Source organism: Corvus kubaryi, unplaced genomic scaffold, assembly GCF_017639235.1.
Source record: "Corvus kubaryi isolate FWS band 111438036 unplaced genomic scaffold, C.kubaryi_AGA036_p1.0 134, whole genome shotgun sequence".
NCBI classification, from domain to species: domain Eukaryota; kingdom Metazoa; phylum Chordata; class Aves; order Passeriformes; family Corvidae; genus Corvus; species Corvus kubaryi.
In genome coordinates, this window is record NW_024580668.1 from 49,674 (window position 1) to 68,479 (window position 18,806).

At 35.4% G+C, this 18,806-nt stretch overlaps 1 protein-coding gene across 4 annotated transcripts in view; it reads left to right on the forward strand.

Moving 5' to 3' along the window:
* NCOA3 (nuclear receptor coactivator 3) overlaps nucleotides 1–18,806 on the forward strand; it is a 62,948-nt gene that overhangs the window by 27,356 nt on the left and 16,786 nt on the right. For all 4 annotated transcript variants that reach the window (XM_042044191.1, XM_042044210.1, XM_042044201.1 and 1 more), the window contains exons 4-10: nucleotides 5,857–5,930; nucleotides 12,351–12,458; nucleotides 14,217–14,389; nucleotides 15,873–15,973; nucleotides 16,956–17,130; nucleotides 17,677–17,865; nucleotides 18,076–18,177. In XM_042044191.1, coding sequence (XP_041900125.1) covers nucleotides 12,361–12,458; nucleotides 14,217–14,389; nucleotides 15,873–15,973; nucleotides 16,956–17,130; nucleotides 17,677–17,865; nucleotides 18,076–18,177 — 838 coding nt within the window. In that variant the 5' untranslated portion in view covers nucleotides 5,857–5,930; nucleotides 12,351–12,360. The remainder of the gene's footprint in view (nucleotides 1–5,856; nucleotides 5,931–12,350; nucleotides 12,459–14,216; nucleotides 14,390–15,872; nucleotides 15,974–16,955; nucleotides 17,131–17,676; nucleotides 17,866–18,075; nucleotides 18,178–18,806) is intronic.

The window sequence follows — 18,806 nt, forward strand, 5'->3', positions numbered from 1 at the left end:
AGTCCATAGAAATGCTAGGCATTATTTGTTCCATGGATTTGCCCTTTTTTTGATTGTTTTTATAAAATGTCTCCATCATACACATCTGGTTCCTTTTTCTTCTCCTCCTGCAAAGACTCATGTTTTCTTTTCTTGTTTCTGTGTTTGAGTTTGTTTCATGACTGCTGTCTGATTCATCTAAAAATTGAATTCAGCAGAGAAATCCAGCAAGAAATAGACTAATTTAGTTATGGCACATAAGGCTTCCTAACTGCATTTTGCAAAATTATTCACATCTTCGTGTTACAAACAAAAAAGGCTTGCAAGCCATCCTCCCCCACACCCTCCATTATAGCTGTATAAGGCTCCTATTGTCTCTATTCATATTGAGATGTCACAGATGTGTACACTCTTCTGGGTTCTTCTCTCACATGAAACTGTAATGACCGGTCCTCCTTTGATTCCTTTCTCAGGCAAATTGGCATATGCTCTACAAAACGAAATTTAGGTCACAAATAATTTTTAAATTATTCTGCTTGAGTGAATGGAAGATTTAGCTGGCAGTATTTGTATATACTGGAAATCTGTGGCAAAACATGGCAGAAGATGGTTGACTTAAAAATACCACCAAAGGATTGTGCAGTTTTACTGTGAAATGTAGGTGTGCAATTGAGTTTTAAAGCTATATTTATATTATCCTGAAGATTAAAGGCAGGTGTGTGCACCTGTGCTGTTAAAACAACTAGGAGTATTAGAAATAACTAATTCTAAATAAATACTTTTAATTTTATGAATATAAATATGAATAGAGACATTTTTACTCTGAGATTAGCTACCCTCAATACCATATTCCCTGTCTGTCAGAAGAGTGAATTTAGATTTTAGTTCTTAGGATAGATGTAGATTTCTTTGAAGTATGTGGAGCACCGCATGTGTTTCGTCTCTTGATTCCGTACATTGAGGTGTCATGGTAGACAATTTGCATTTGCTTGTGGACCATATTATTTGCACAGATACACAAATGGTTTAGTTGAGCAAGCAGTAGCAGTGGTCTTCCATTCATTAAAAATTATTTTACTGTAAGCAAATAGATTTCTCTTTTACATGGTCTTGAGATAGGTTATTTATGTACGGAAAAAGCAAGCTTTTACAGAAACAGGAAACTATTCTGTTTCACACTACATGTCTGAACTGTCTTGTACCGACATCCTTCTATGTGTGGCTACTTTCTTCCCATCACTCAAAAGGTAAAAAAATCTGTTGATGCAGCATAGTTTCTAGTTGTTTTATAGGATGGTGAGATTAAATTAAACATTTAGCTAAATTATTTAAGGTGCTTCTCATTATTGTTTGTCATGTTGAATTCTGTTCCATCAAATACATGTGCCCTTGAAAGTATTGTGTATTTCAGCTGGGTGCAAATTCATGACTGCATGCTGCCCAGTTTCTGGCACTTTTTTTTTCAGGGGGTGATCAATGCTTCTGTCCAGTACTTGAGGCTTGGTAGCATGGAATGCTATATTTTTTAGAACTGCCTTCCAGTATTTAGGAAGAGGGACTGAAATTATTGTGAGCATGTTTTTACAGAATATAGTAGTAGGCTGTTGTTTCCTACCAGTTACATAGTTAGAAGTCCCACTATTGTAACCCAGACATCACATCCTGTTTCTTTCTTTCTGATATTTGAGCTAGAGATTTTTCTGTTTCTATATATGTATATATTCAGTAAATTTTAAGTTGGTTTTTTTTAAAATAACTATTTACTACCTTCTTTTAGATACCAGTCTTTAATGACTTACCTATGTTAAAAATACTCTAAATGTATTCTAAAACCGCTCAACTGAAGCCATCGGCTATAATGAAAGCCCTAATTACCTCTTCCAGCACAGTGGCTTGGAAATTAGTCAAGATTGAAGACCACCTTCAATATCTTTCTGGCCTGCTGTGTTTGAGCCTACGAATTCTCACTGCAGGGGTCGTGCAAATAAGTGGCATGGCTGCATCATGCCCAACTGCCTCTTCCTTACGAAAGCTATATCCTGAGCAAACACCTCTAGACAGATAAGCTACTACCTGTTCACAGCTGGCTTCTGAGAACCGCAGCTGTTCTGAGGCTAGAATGTGGCTCACATGTCTTTGGAGCTGTGATGAGATGCAGTGACCACTTCACCACAGTGCTTTGTTTGGAAGCGGACAAGTGACAAATTCTTACAAGCGTTTGGCAGTGTGCGGTGAAGGCATAAGGGTAAAAAATAGTTCTTTTTATAAATGTGTTCACCAGGGCCCTGCTTTTCTCTTTCATACATTTTGTTTGCTGTAAACGTGGTCCTTTATGTGTTGCCCTGACTAGCAAACAGGGATGTGTAGGAAACAAATTAACAAGTAATGACATTCCAAAAATAGATACATGTGTTATTTATCGGAGGAACGGGAGACAAACGCCAAGCATCTTCCACCTTTGACCATACCTTAACTAAAAGTGTTCTGTCATATTCATATATGCAAAGTGAAAAAGGCTCAAGTTAATTGTCATGTCTGAAAAATAGCCCAGGAGTGCATGGTGTTTACTGCACATAAACACTGCAGGGGAGTTGGTATTAAACCTGACAAGGTCTGAAAAATTAGTCTCCCTAAGATGGAATGTATAATATAAAATGAATGTACGTGGAGTTAAGAATAATTAACATGTTGCAACAAGGTGTGCTTCACTGGCATTATAGATGGCACTTTTTTTTTTCAACTGAAAGTCCTGATTCAGTGACTTCTCTGAGTCATTTATTAGCTAGTAAATCACTTTTTTTGTCTGTGGGAGGAATGTGGGAGGGAGAAAGAGTAGAGAATGATCAAATGCCTATATTTTGGAATAGTATTTTATTAGTTACTGTACTGATGGAGGGAGTGCTGGATTAGCACAGTGGTGTATCAATACAATTAATATAATTTCCTGTTTGCTTCATAATGTAAGTATAGGTGCTTTCATCTTAAAAGGTAATGAAAGACTTCTTAGTATAAACTACTTACAGTACACAAAAACCTCTTTATTTACTCAGTGTACATGAGTATCTGTTTCAATAGTTTGTTACCTTGCAGTCTCAGATTCGCAAAGCTGTAGAAAGGTTCAGTGGCATTTTTTGTCTGCTGTGTTTTGCCCCTCCCTCAGAGGTTTAAAAATACATTGGTCTTACGCACTGTAATTTAAAGTGTGTTGTATTTGGGTTCTTTTTTAAAGAGGCACATTCATTATCTCTGAAACATTTAAGGAAGATTGTAAATGCTACCCTTTTTAAGTCGTCTTTTAAAAAGTAACCATTGTGTTTACCATATCTGGCACATTGTATATATATATATGTATATTTTTAACCTGAACACAGTGTAGGTTTAGGTGTCTGTCATCTTGTTGTTGTCTGTGCCACAGGTAACAATATGGTTTGTCACTTAGCCACCTCATCCAGACTGTAATGTAATGGTCTTTCTTTATGCGTTTTAAAAATGGGATCAAAAAACGTACCAAAAAACTTAGATTTGGTAGCCAGGCTGTGTTGGATGCTAAGTTTCTGTATGATGTGAATTGATTATCTTTGTAGCTCATCCAGAGGGTGGGGAAATCGGTCGAAGGTCAATATGTTGAGCTCATTGAGATCAAAACATGCTGAATATGATGTTTTTGTTTGCGCACTCTTGGGTTTTGGTTGAACAGGCTTTAGGCAGGAAATTGTATGCTCACGTGTTGAAAATTGTACTGGTGTGGTACGATCTGATAGGGAAGCTGACTGCATGGCCCCAAATGCCAAGCGTGTAGTGCATGGCTGTGCTTTGATACAAGCACCCTAATAACTTAAACTATTTCATGTGAAGCAAAACAGAGCACAATGTTAAAATATGTTTTGAAATTAAGATGTTAAGCAGTTGACTGATACCTCTGTATTTAGAAGAGGAGCATGTGGGTTTAGAGTAGGGACAATAGAGTTGAATGGTCAGCTTTGAATATCTAAGAGTTTGGACTGTCATTAGCAAAAAAAAAAGACCAAGTATTATTGAAAAAGATGGACGTATTTCGTTTTTTCATTTAAATGTCATAGATCATAGAATCATAGAATGTGTGAATTGAAAGGGACCCATCAAGATCATTGAGTCCTATGCCTGGCCCTGCACACCTCAAGAATCACAATGTAATGACTTTGTGGATTATAGAATTTATATATCCTGTTTTATTTGTAGTGGTAGTAACTTGAAGTCTGATTTACTGTGGACATATGACATAATTTTGCTGTAGCATATTTGGTGTAGTGTTTTCGCTCACCGGGAAGGGGTTTTTTTCATCCCTAATTCAGGCTGGTTTAGTATCATTTGGGTCTGTAAAACAGAACCAAGAATATGTGTCTAGGTTGCCCTGCCAGTTGAGAGTTCTCTTAGAATGGTCCTCTGCAGTGTTTGGCCAGACCAAATGAGTGCAAATGCTGCTCTAGTCTCCCAGATTCAAATTATTCATAAGGTTATTTTTAAATTATTTTACTGCAATACTACTTTGTAGAGTTCATATTCTGGAGTTGTATTCCATCTTATGTTTTTCAAATTTGAGGAAAAAACCTGCACATGTGACTGAACTGTGACTGTAATTTATGCTACATTTTTGTTTTATAAATTCTGTCCAGCAGAGACATCAGAAAATAGCCCTTGTTGGGTATATAAGACTACCCCAGGGAAGCTAGATATCAAGCTAACACTGAGCAGTATATGTCTTGTATAACATTTTTTACAGAAATGAAAAGCTGAAGGATTTATTTTACTTGACATACAAATGTTTCTGATACTGCATTTTAAGATTTCTTAGGTTTTTCTTCTGTGTGTGTGTGTGTGTGTGCTTTTGGCCGAGTTTTCATGATTAGCAGAGGTAGATGTAGCATAAACGTGGTGTTATTGAAGTCTTTAATTAGGAGAAAATTTACTCTTGATGCTTACTCTTATTTGACCATATTGTCAATCAACCTTCTAATTGATAATTCAAGTTTGTATAAATAAAGCTACAATCCGTATTGTCAAAGGGATGGTTAAAAAGCAGACGAAGGCATATGTAACGTGTTGGTATGAAAAGCTTCAGTTTAATTTCTTAAGAAATGAGCTACTTAAATAAAACTCCTTCACCTGCCTGCTAGTGATTACCTATTAAATAGTCTGCATGTAGGTATCAGTTTTTAAACTCTTTCTTTTGGGTAGGACTATGGTGTGCTTACATGTGAATGTCTCATAAATACTTCCCAAGTGCAATTTATTAGCTTGAGCAAGTTCTGCCTTACATAGCACTTTAAGCAGTTTTCAAAAGATCAATTGCACAGCTGTTGTTTAAAACTTTGCCCAAGTTACTGTAATTCTCCATAGAGACCTGGAATCTCACTAGTTAGTACACTTAATCATACTTTGTATAAAATGAATGATAATATGGATTAACCATTTGTAGAATTCCACAGAAGGAGAGCGATCCAGAAACCTGAGTGTTCATAGCGCTGAAAACAATTTGTTACTCTCATGTATTAGTTATTTAGCAAGCAGTATGTACAGACCAATGTAGAGTGGCTGCACATTTAATTTTACTTGCTGGTCATATCTTCACTAAATAATTACTTTGATAGTGTGGCTTTTCATATTAAGATTTAAAAGTTACTAAGATCAAACATCTATACTAGTTTCACTGTTTCTTAAAAAAAAAAAAAGAGAGGAACACTACATTTAAAATAAATACTTTTAGTTGTTATGTGAAAGAAAATCTGCCTTACTGGATGGCACTTGTGATGTTAAGATTCAGAATTCTGAGCTGTTCAATGTATAGCAGAGATGACAGTTACTTGAAGTTACATATTATATATTATTTTTGTTTTTCAGGATGTGACTTAATGACTTCTTATTCTGAAGGCCCACTGAAAAATATGCAGTGCTCGAATGTTTGCTAAAGACTAGTAAGTGACTGATCTCATATTTGGACTATATATACCTGAACATTTTTAAAGCTACAGTTTAGTATATGAGAAGCATGTACTTTAAAAAAAAGGGGGGGGGAGGGAAGAAAGAAGGAAAAAACCCAACTCAAGCCAAAAACCTTACTGCACTACTGCCAGAAAGTGAAATTGCTGCTTATGTTCTTGTGGATTCCTATCTATGTAAGTGGAAACATCAGTTGTTTCTGTGGTCAGTCTTAGAGCAAAAGAATCTCTGCATAATACCAATAATATTTTGAATCAGAAGTTTCACTGGAAAGCTTTGATACTTTTTTAATGTGTATTTGAGGGAGATACAGGTTTGAAGTAACAAATTTCCACTAAGAATACAGAGTTGCAGAATGGAATATCCTCTAGATTTATTTATTATCAAATAAAATTTAAATACTACAATATGCATCTTGCAAAAATGTGTGACTTACATCTTGATTTTTAGGAGGGAGAATTATATTTAATATTTTAACATTGTATACAATTTTAAAAGTTCCAGGGCATCCTCATGATTCATTGAAATGAACTTGTTTGATTTAACGCTTTGTAATTGCCTTATTCTAAGTAATGCTAAGTTCTGCTTAGCCAATTTTTCAAACAAGAAATCAGCTCAGATAGAAGAGCTCCAAGGATGCAAGATACCACAAGTACACATACTTAATATAGGAAAAACTTGGTGGTTTCATGGGACCAACAAAGTATTAAAAATGTTTTCATGCAAAAAATATTATTAAAAAAAAATGTGGATATATTTTAAATTAGTATTGTATAGTTATGCATTTTGGAGGGTAGTCAACTGTTTCAGAGAAACAGATATAAAATCTAAATCCGAAGCATCTAATTGTTTGTATTTTTGGGCCCCTGCTAGGACAAAATCTTCTCGCTTGCCATGTCCTGTTTGGTGAATAGGTCTTTCATCTACCAGCTACTGAGAATTTGGGCATAAGGGAATGAATCATGCTTGAGCTGGAGAAGGAAACGAGTGCATTGAAAGACAAGCTAGCAGAAAGCAATCTAAGGGATATTAAGTTAGTAGCTTTCCAAATTCTGGGGGATTGAGTTGAGTAAGACCAGGGAAGAAATAGTTGCATCAAATTGAAAACTTTCTGCTTACTGTGCCTAGTAATTTTGACATCATTTTGGCTTGAATGCTCTATAGGAAATGGCCTAAGGAACTTCCCCCATTTCAAACATACTGTATTGTTGGCATGTGCATTGTTTTCTTGTTACTCCAGGGCAGTATGTTAGAAGACAATGGGTTTTACCCTGTCAAAATACTGAAACCATGGCACGTTGGAAACTGCTACTCATGAACGCTCATGATTTCTTTAAATTCTATGGTTTTGTTTGGAAGGCTGTACATACGCTGTTGCAATGGATGGATTAGTAATTACTGGAATTTATTTTACCTGCCATGTGCAGAACCCAGTACCTTTTTAACAAGTCATTTATGCTTTTCACTGAGAAATGATATGGCAAAGGATGTAGGCCTTTTAAGCATTTTAGCATTAAATGCCTTTTTAGCATTTTAATAATAAGGACTGGTGTTTTTTCAGCACAGTTAATGCTGAACAAGAATATCTTCATTCGTTTTTGTTTTCTTGAATTGAGAAGAATGTTGGAAAACTTAGGATTATACCTGAAAAGATGTTGCACATAGTCATGAAAGTTTGGAACTTTTGCTCAGAATATTGCTGCCTTTGGTTCCACTCCACTGGTGGGGTTAGGAGCATCACGATGTAGTGGTTCATTGTTGCTACAACCAATGGAATTAAGCAGTGCGTTGCTTTGAAGACTTTGAACCTTTTCTTATGTCACCTTTGTTTCTCTGAAAGTATAAACTTTGGAGGGCTCTGGACATCTTTATTCCTTTCAACTTTAACATTCTGTTTTATACAAACACATACCTATCTAAATTATTTGGAAAGAGCTAGGGCTTTTTTTCTCCAAATACGCTTTAGAAAATCACACTGGACAGAAGAATGTATGGGTTTGTGTCATCTGTTTTCAATGGCTAAATGTGCAGTGTGGCATAAAATGCATTTAATTTCTACAATGTTCAATGAAATGACAAAGTATTCCAATACAGTGGAGTAACATGGGCAGTTTAATTTAGAAATTCAAATTAGTTGCAGGTGCTGATGACATCAGACTGGCAAACATTTAAGTACTGTTCTATATGTAGAAGTTATTGTTCATTAAATACCTGGCTTTAAAATGTAGAAATCCCAAGAAATTATGAATTATATTAGTAGGAACAGATAAATTTTAGAAAAACATCATGTCTTGTCCCTGCATAGAATTTATATTCAGCATTTCTTCATCCTTACATATAATGAATCTGCTGTAGCTTCTTGCATTTTAAGCAAATACTCGCATACAAATTTCATTGAAAAGTACATAATAGTATGTATTGTTAGCCTAAGTTCATAATACAGTCCCACTGTTAGTTGTCCTTCTATGCAGTAGGTTTGCTGTCTATATTTTGAGCTTCTGCATGCAACTTCAAAGAAAGCAGAACAATTGTCAGATTTTTCATGGAAGTTGTTGCTGCCATGTCTGCATTTCCATTATTCTGAGTAAGAATAATATTCTAGGACAGAAGATTATCATTCCTGTGTTTTGGGTAATTTATACTGATCTAAAATTTAACAGAATTTCTTGTATTTGCCCAGTTTTATGTGGTAACTGAGCTATTTAGTCAAATTAAGCTAGCTTTTAGATTTATTTTAGTCATGCAAATAATAGAAAGAATTTCACTCTGTAATTATTTTCTTTAAAAACGTGCTTCATTTAGGTAGGTAATATTGTGCGCTATAACTAGCAGAGAAGCCTTTCTAGCCAGCAGTGGTGGTTCATAAGCCAGAAATAATGTCGTTGCCTCTTCGCTCAGAAAGTAAGTTTACAAAGATGCCACTGTTAATTTTTTTTTTTTTGCTTTTAGCAGTAAAAATGCAGAGAAGTTTCAGAGCTTCATAATTTACTTCAGGAAAACTCCCCCAAACCCCCAAAATAGCTTTCCTTTTGGAAAAGCTTTTTAGCCCATTAGAAATTACAGGCTCATCTCCAATGAATAAATATAACGCCCGGTACTTTCAGAACTGGTGATTTCTTTCATTATTAACTGACCGAGTAGTAGCTTCTTTTGCAAATACTTCCTGTAGCTGGGAAATTAGTTTGACCGTTAACAATTTGTACTGTAAATCCATCTGTATTGGGAAGCAGCTTCTGTAACTTCCTTAGCTAAACAGTTACAGAGTTGTTCTAGGCATGACCTGCCTGTGCGGCTTGTTGTATATTCTTAGGGAAAGAAAAATACATGTGCAGCAGCTCTGCAGCTTCAGATCTGCATAAACTACCACCAGCTACTTGGGTGTAAGAGTACGGTAACGTCCTATGCAAATTACTGATTTTTCCTTCCTTGTCCAAACTCCTATATTTAGGCACTGAAAAGTGCTTTTTTTTAAAATAGAAGAAGGGTTTTATTCTCTGATATTTATCATGTTTCTGAGACAAAATGTAATAATTTTTGGTTTTCTATTTAATCATGTTGTGAGTTATTTCTCAGCACAAGTAGATGTTAAATCAAAAATGACATTTCTATTCTAAATAATTTAATGCAACCATATAACCTTCAAAATTATGTTAGAGTGAAATATCTGTCCTAGCTCAAATTTTCAACTGCTTAATGTGTTTCAAATGCTTCCTCCTCTTAAACAGAATTTACTCTTGGCTTCAGAAATACTTGCTTTGTCCACATCCTTCCTGAGCTAGCCTTACATTTTACGCTCTTCCTTTCTCTTTCCACATTAGCTCTTAAACCTGCAGTTCTGTCTATACTCAGCCTGCAAGTGTAGTTACAGGAAGGGAAGCGGCAGTCCTGGAAATGTGCGCATGTGTCACTGCCAGCATAACTGAAGGTTCAGCCTTAGCTGTGAGGTCTGTAGACATAAGACCTTGACTCATATGTAATGCTGAGTATCAGCTTCAGATAATCAACTGCTTTTTGCATGATCATAAGCTGTTTTTATAATCTCTTTTTGGCAACTGCTTACTCTTTCAGAAGAGTAGTTTTTTATTTAGCCATTTAAATGAAGGAAATACGATCCCTGCAGTTCTTCAGTTCTGTACTGTCATCTAGTGGCCTAGCAGTGTATTTTTCTTGAACTTTACATAACGTAGGCCGCTACATGCGTATTTGGGAGTTTTTTGCCCTGGAGGAATATATGAATGGATAAAGGTCTTCAGACTTGCTCTTCCATGTCTCTGTTGATTTTGTCTTATTCATCCTGGTTTTTTAATCAAATATTTATATGTAATACCAAGTTCTTACCTGTACAGTTCATGCCCATAATACAGAGTTAGGCATCTTTTGTAATTGTTTATTTCAAATGGAAGATTATGTTTGATTGTTGAGTTTAATTCTGTTATCATTTTAAAAACGTGTTATCCTTCCTTTTGTAATGCATATCGATTGACATGAGGACTGGTTATGATACAGTTTTATGTTAAGCATTGTAACATTTTCTTAGCTGCAAAGAGAATTTGTACTTTAAAAAGATGACATTTTTATTTCTGGGCTTTTTACACATGCTAGAGTAATCCAGTCCTCTGTCTTGTTTAACTTTCAAGGTTTTGTACTGCTGTAAGAAGAATGTTCTTTTAAATTCTCCACCTGGAGAATTTCAAACCCCCATACTGCTTCATGTAAATCTGTTCTTGTGTGTCCTTTCAGTTTAGACTTTAGAAAAAACTAAAGCAGATTTTTTTTTTTCCCCCCACAAGAAGCCAATAAACAAAAATTCAGTCAGTCAAGGTTAGTAACCTTGAAAGTTACTACTTTTGAGCAGTAAAACACACTTTTTTTTTTTTCTTTTTTTTTTTTTCCCCCCTCTCCTCAGATGTCTTGTCCTGGAAGCAGTTAGTTTATTAGGTGCCTTTTCTGAGGGGTTGGTTGTCTTTGCTGTAAGGATACACTGCTGACTTGTGTTTCACTAACTTCTTGTTCAATGGGGTGCCCATATTCTGTTCTGCAGAGCTGCTTGAGTCCGTTGGCTACCAGCCTCCGATACCTTAACATAAACTTCATTTAGTTCTGTCGGTTCCTTGTCCTTGTGTTATGTGATCACTGACTCCTAGGAATTTGGTCATCCTAGGCCAGTTTCTTTTAACGAATGTCATAATGGTGGTTTTTGCTCGTGGAGATAAAGAACGTTTTCTATGAAAGATCTCTGTCACAATCTCTTAGTGCCTGGGTTATGTTATGGAAAAGTTTCTCTCTAACTGACAAGTCTAGCTCTATTAACTAAATACTTAGCACCATTTATTGCCACTGCTGTATAGGGTAAAGAACTGCAGTCTGAACTAGAATGCAGTAAAATAAATTTACACATAATTTGGAAATTTCTGTAAAAAGGATAAATTAATGCTGAAATTCTAACTGCCCAGATCTGTTTTGTTTCATTGTAGTACAAAAGACCAAAACCAATTTTTTAGATCATTTTATAGTTCTACTTATGTTCTAAAATACTCCAACTACATACATAGCATAGATCCATTAAATTTTTTTTCTTCCCTCAGCATGTTGTTGATTGTAGCGTAGCAGGACCTGACACAGCTTTCTTCTCTCCTTTGTGCCTGTGCTCCTTTTTTTTTCCTGGGAGTGAGGGGAGATGAGTGTCATATATATCTAATCCGCCAGGTTTGTTTAATGTAACTAGACTTAAACAAAATTACCTGGTATCTTATTGGGTTATGGCCCAGTCTTTGCTGCAGAAGCAATAGAAATGAAAGATGCTTGAAGTCGTTGCTTGCCTTGGCCTCAAAGTTTTAGAAAACTATTCATTTTAGAAGGTTTAGCAAGAGATACAAAAACGATAGTAACCTGTGACGATGTTAATAGTAATCTGTTGGCTTTATACAGAGACAGGTGTGAAACTCTTGTAAGCCCCTTGATTTACTCCTAAGGATGAAAATTATTTGTTTCTGCAGTTGTATTTTGGTACAACATTAATTTATCACTTTCTTTTCAGGTTATTGAAATACATATTTAAATACTGAGAATTTTTTTTAAGACGAATTGAAGCTATGCAGTGGTCCCAGTACAATGGTGGAAATTTTAAATATCTCTGAAACAAATTAAATGCATTTTTAACCTTTACTTTTGCTTACAATGATACAAAGCTTTATAAACCTGTGTTTTGGCTAAATATGGGGTAGATTTTAAAGAAAGGTATCCAAACATTATTTTTTAGTAGCAAAAAAGTTTATGGATTTGCAGTAAGAAAATTCACTTGTAAATCTGATAAATTGCTTATCTGGATAAGTTCTCTGTATTTTGAATTAGTATTTTGAGCATTTTATTCACAATTATTGTTTCATTGCTTTTAGTTGCTGATGCATGGTCAAGATGAGTGGATTAGGAGAAAACTCGTTGGATAGTTTGACTAATGAGTCAAGGAAGCGCAAGCCACTGCCCTGTGATACACCAGGAGCAAGGTAGGTTTATATAGAACTTTTCTGGTTTTTAATGAGTTTTGAAAAATATTTCTCAAATTTGCATTGCAATTTAGAGTAAGTTCTAACTAAGGAATTTGTTTAGTTGAAAAATTCTCTAGGTCAGCTTCTGTTGTGAAGATAGGTAACTTTACTAATAGGTGTAGATATGCCAAAGTTGATGAACTGTGCTTTATAATTTAGACTCTTGTGGAAATTTTAATACAGTGAACATATAGAATGGATTGAGTTGGAATGGACCTTAAAGATCATCTAGTTCCTGTTCCCCTGTCATGGGCAGGGATACCTTCCACTAGATAAGGAATGACTTTTGAAGTTGTGATTGCAAGGCAAAAGAAGAAAAACCTCTTGCTTCACAGTAATTTTTAAGGTGACATCTTGTAGCTGGTAATTGATTTGACAGGCCTCATTTCAGGCAGTTACATTTAGCAAAGAATACTGCAAGAGGTTGAGCTTTTTGCTAATTTGTTTGTACTTCTTTAGACTATTTCTTTGCAAGTTCATCTTAAATTTTGGCAATCTATACTACCTGCCTGCCTGCCCCTCACCCAACTCTGTCAGGTAGCTGTTGTCTGAGGGACTCAGTTTTCTGTTCCCCACAAGTTTCATTGCTCTCCATCATGTGAAGTGTTCTCTTTTATCTTCTTCTTCCTACAGAGTATTAACTTTTATTAAATTCATCTTCAGGCGTTCTGTGTGCTAATATTTGTCCCTTTTATATATATATCTCCAGTGCCCCATGCCAATTGCCTTCATCATTCAACAGATTGTGTATGAGATCCTTAAATGCTTCTACTGTATCCGAGTGTCTTTTTATGAGTGTCCTCCATTCCATTTTCTCTTTCTGCAGTGTCTGTCTGTCCATTCAGGAATTCTTTTTCAGATTGTCACCCTTCAATAGCTTTCTTTATCTTTCAAGCTCCTGCTTTGTAATGTATTTATTTTCTCCAGTGTTGGTCCATCCATAGTTTCCTAACTCTTCCGCTTGGTTTCTTCTCAAAGAATGATTATTCTCTTTCAGTTACCTTGATGTGTCCATTCTTGCCCCTGCCCTGAGTCCTTCTTTTCCTATTCTTGCCATACTGTGTATGACATTTCTCCCTGTTGATTTAGTCTGTAGACAGTATATTTACTCAACATATTAACCTGGGTAGGAAAAGGAATTTCAAAGAGACACTGTATCTAGCAACATTAGGTTGTCTGGGATTGCATGTTGAGATGGCATGTAGATCCTGGCCTAGAAATTTCTGAGGTATCACCTCTTATAGTCATCTCTTTACAAGCAAACTGAAGGGAGTTAATAGAATGTTAAAATTCAGTTTCATTTGTCTAATAAATTTTAAGCAACTGTAAAGCAACTTTTAAGGTTAAAATATACTTTCTGTAGGAGTGCTACAATTTTATGACAAAAGCAGTTGCTCTTTTCATGAAATCTGTCAATAAAGTAATAGAGTAAAAACAGGAGGATTTTTTTTTATTAATAGCTTTCTTCTATCCTCTTGATATAAATTTGTATTTGAAATTCTTAAAAAAAATGCAAACCAAACATAAACCCCAAACCAAACACCAGTGTAACAAAACACACATATTCGCCCTTCAGATTCATGTTCGCTGGAAGAATAACTACTGCCTAGGTTTAATGGGAGGGTGTTAAGTGAAGTACATTATAGTGCACAGAGTGAGCACAGGTTTTGTATAGGATGGTATGTAAGTATATGAAACAATGTTTTTGATTCCTAGTCTGGTCTGCAGCGGTGAGAAGCGTCGACGTGAGCAGGAAAGCAAATACATTGAAGAACTGGCTGAGCTGATATCTGCTAATCTGAGTGACATTGACAATTTCAATGTCAAACCAGACAAATGTGCTATTTTAAAAGAAACCGTGAGACAGATTCGACAAATAAAAGAGCAAGGTACAGTTCCCTGCTAAGTCAAAATGAATAGTTTAATTTCATTGTGATTCTTTTTTTGAAGCAATAGTTACCTGGGAAATTGAGTAGTGGTTTTCGCAATACCGTGTAACTGAGCAGGTCTTTGGGCTTTGTCTTGATTCAAACCTTAAATGCACCCTAAGTAATTTTCTGTTTAAAAGTAAACAGGTATTTATCAACACTTTTTATTGGGAATCAGGATTTTAAAACTTTGTATGATCTTTCTTACCAGTTTTGTACCACAGGCAAAGTCAAAAAAAGGAGATGGTACTCTACCATCAGCTTGTACAATACACCGAATACTCATCGGTGTGCAGAATACATGCTGTTGCCTTTCAGTTCTAGGAAATTCATCCTTTTCTTATGGGCAAGCCTCCAATCACAGACAGTGATTTTTAATGCTATGTCAGTGTGATTGAATGTACTCAGAATACAGCCAAGTCAACAAAGGAGAAAGAAACAATGCATCCTATCTTGGTAATTTCTGTCAGATAGGGTAAACCTAAGTGATGTAATACTTTTTTTTTAACAAACAGGTGGGTGCAAACCCCATGTTTTAAAATACAGAGTGAGAGGTATATATAATTTCTTTTTTAAAACACCACCCCGCCCCCATCTCCTCTTCTCAATGACTAGCCTCCCAAGCTTATCTGTGTCATTTGGGCAGTAAAGCATTAGAAAACCGGAATATGCTGTGGTGTATATCTTACCTGTTGTGGTAAATTGCCACATCTTATGAAGACATGCTAGAACTATTTTTAAGAATCATCTTCTGCTTTTAGGGTTTTTTGTAGTGCCATTCAGTGTGTTCTAATGTTTAATGTTGGAGTTGAGATGATGTACTCCTCTTGTGGTCTGCTTAACCAGCCAGCAAGTACCACAAAATAAAGTTTACGATTTTTTTTTTCTGTAATTCTGCTGCATGGCATGGATTCCCATTCCACCTTCCTGTGCAATCAATTAATTTAGGATATTTTGATTTTAAAATATAGTTTTATTATATGCATGCTCACACACACACACATGCATATATACACATACAGACACAAGACTGTCAACATGAATCAAGGCCTTTTTGTAGAACAGTGGTGATGGCATCTGAAGACTGTGACCAGTGATAATGAGATGATCAAAATAAAAGCACGACAAAGAGATATATATTATGAGTGTGTTTAATGGCTATTGAAAGACTCATCAGACGGTATCTGAAAAACAAGAAATGTTCACAAAGCAAGTTCATCTTGTCAACTTCAACTGCCAAGTCAATTTATGTGAGCGAAGAGTTTGGCATTATGCGGCCATGACATTTTTCTAGTCTTAGCAACTAACAGTATATGAGCCTTCCTCTCTCAGTTGTGCTTCTTATTGCCTTTATTCACAAGCTTCCTAGAATCTGGCTTGTTATATTAAAATGTGGTCTTCACATGAAATGTCACTTTCAGGAAATGTATCTTTTGGCTTTCAGGAAAAGCAGTTTCTAATGATGATGATGTTCAGAAAGCTGATGTATCTTCCACGGGTCAAGGAGTTATTGACAAGGATTCATTGGGACCTCTTTTATTACAGGCAAGTACAAATTAGGCCCTAGTAAATTCCTATGGAACAAAATACTTAAGGCAGGTGAAAATTTTCCAATAAAGTATGCAATCCTGTAGTAATAAAACAGCATGCAAGAACCATGCAGAAGTATGTTTGAAAGGGTCAGGAACAAAATCTACCATGTGTCCTTCATTTTGCTGAAATTCTCCGTAGAAGGAAATAGAATAGCCTTTGACTTTTTCTAACATTCCTATGCTTTATTTACTCCAGCAGTCATTAGCAAAATTCTACTGAAGCAATGCTTATTCGTACAAGGAATATTTTATTTCTTATAGGGGATAGACATTAAATGGAGGAGTTTTTGTAAGGAGAGGTTTGTTATGTGTGTTTGCATTTGTGTTACTGAATTATGAAGCATTTTGAATGGATGTTGCCATCAAGCAAAGTAACCCTAGAATAATAGTAAACAAAGGTACATAGCAGATAGCCTTTCTTTATGCCTAGAAGACCAATCTGATATTTACAAGTTAATTAAAGCATTTTTGAAGCCTAATTTTGTAACATAGATATTGAATTTTTCTTTCAATTAAGAACATACAGTATTTGGCTAGATCCTACTATCTCATCACTTGCTAGTGGAAATGTATTCATATTCATGACATACTACTTGTTTCTATTGAACTTCTTGTTTCAGTTTGCTAGCTATTGAATTAATGTTACAAATTCATGATCTAGTGTTCATATGGATTAAGAATGAAACAAGAAGGCTGGTTATCAGTGTGAAAGCTGAATGGAATATCAAATGAACATATTAGTTATTATTATTATTTAAATAATTCTCTACCAGACACACTTTTCCTCAAAGAAGAATTTAAAACTTCATCTCTATCCTTGAAAATAAATTAATGTATTGTGACTTGACATTTATCACCCACACAGTTTTCAAACTAAATTCTGTTCAAAATTAGTCAGTATGTCTTATATGATATGTTGTTGTGTTAATATTTAGGCATTGGACGGCTTCCTCTTTGTTGTAAATCGAGATGGGAACATAGTATTTGTATCAGAAAATGTCACACAGTATCTGCAGTATAAACAAGAAGATTTGGTTAATACAAGTGTCTATGGTATCTTGCATGAAGAGGACCGGAAGGACTTTCTTAAAAACTTACCTAAATCTTCAGGTAGTAAAAGTTGATTTACTACACTTACTAGGCTATTTGAAAGCAATCAGAGAAGAAAAAAAGACCTTGTAATGCATAACCTTTCAAAAGAGATTACTTCTATAAAGAATTTTTGTCTATTTATCTTGATAAATATTACTGTGTTTTTACAACAGCACACCATCAGAAATAAATGTGCTGGAAATTCCCACTTTACTTTAGCCTTTGCAATTTGTTTACCTGTAACTTTCAAACAGCGACGCTAAGGAACACCTTTCCTAATACCACAAGGCTAGCTGAAGGAACTGCTTGTTTTTAAAATATATGAATGACTTTCCAGCACTTCTTCAAGTGACTGAGAGTGTCATGCAAAAGAAAGAGTGTGTTTTACTTGGTTCTCAGTACTCCTATTTTATACTGACCTTATATTGATGGTATATTGAGAAGGCATCTTAAAATAGTCTTTATTATCTGTAATCTAGGAACAGGGTATCTAAATTAAGAAGAATCAGTTATTAATTGATTGTATCTGAAAATCTATATGAATTCTCACTGTGTTCTTTTAAGTTAATGGAGTTGCTTGGACTAATGAAACACCTCGACAGAAGAGCCATACATTCAATTGCCGGATGATGGTGAAAAGCTCTCATGATCTCTTGGAAGATGTAGATGGCTACCAGGATATACGTCAAAGATATGAAACTATGCAGTGCTTTGCTTTATCGCAGCCAAGAGCTATGATGGAAGAGGGGGAAGGTAGGAATTTTTGTGGAATTATCCTGCATAGAAATTTCTGGGAAAAGCTCTTTGGTGTTTTGCAATCCATTTTTAAGAACACAGCAACTTTAATCCTTACTGTCTGTACTTCCACTGTAACAACGAAAGACGCTTCAGCTATTTCATTAGATTCTTCAGTAGAGTAAAACAGGAGAAGATGAAAGAAGAAACATTCTTTTTTAAATACAGATTTGCAGTCCTGCATGATTTGTGTGGCGCGCCGTATCGCAACTGCAGAAAGGGCATTTCCAACAAATCCAGAGAGCTTTGTTACAAGACATGATCTTTCAGGTAGGAAGCATACCCAGGAGGAAGGTATGAAGGAGTCTTCTTTGTCCACGTGCTCTTGTTTTAAATAAACGGAGTATATGTTGTGTATCTGTAGTGACTAATGGAATTCATACTGAGAATTCCCAACTGCTTTTTACAGTATACCATTGTTGGCAGTGAGGTGTCATAAAAACTGTGGGAGGCATTTTCTTCTCTATGTTACTGTTTGGTAGCTTGGTAAAAAGCATTACTTGTGTTTTAACTAGCATTTCAAATGGTTGTCATTCTGCTTTCCTTTACGCATAAGAAATATTTTAGGTCATAACTGAAGCGAATGGAAGTCCTTCAGAATGTTTGTATTTTTATACAATACATGAGCTAGTGTTTAAAATGGTTTATGCTGTTTAAATCGAAAGAGTTGTTTAATCTAAATGGGACTTTTTCAGGTGCCAGTTTGTGTTTATGATGTTCATTCTGTGTAGTTGGTCAGTATTTTTTAAAATTTTACTCTGTGCATCCCTTAGGTGCCTGTAACCAGAGACTAAAGTTACTGTTTTCTAAAGCTCTGACATTGACCTGTGGGTGATTAACTTCCTCTTACTCAATTATATAAATCCCTTTGAATAGTGATGCTTCAACAAGCAACATCA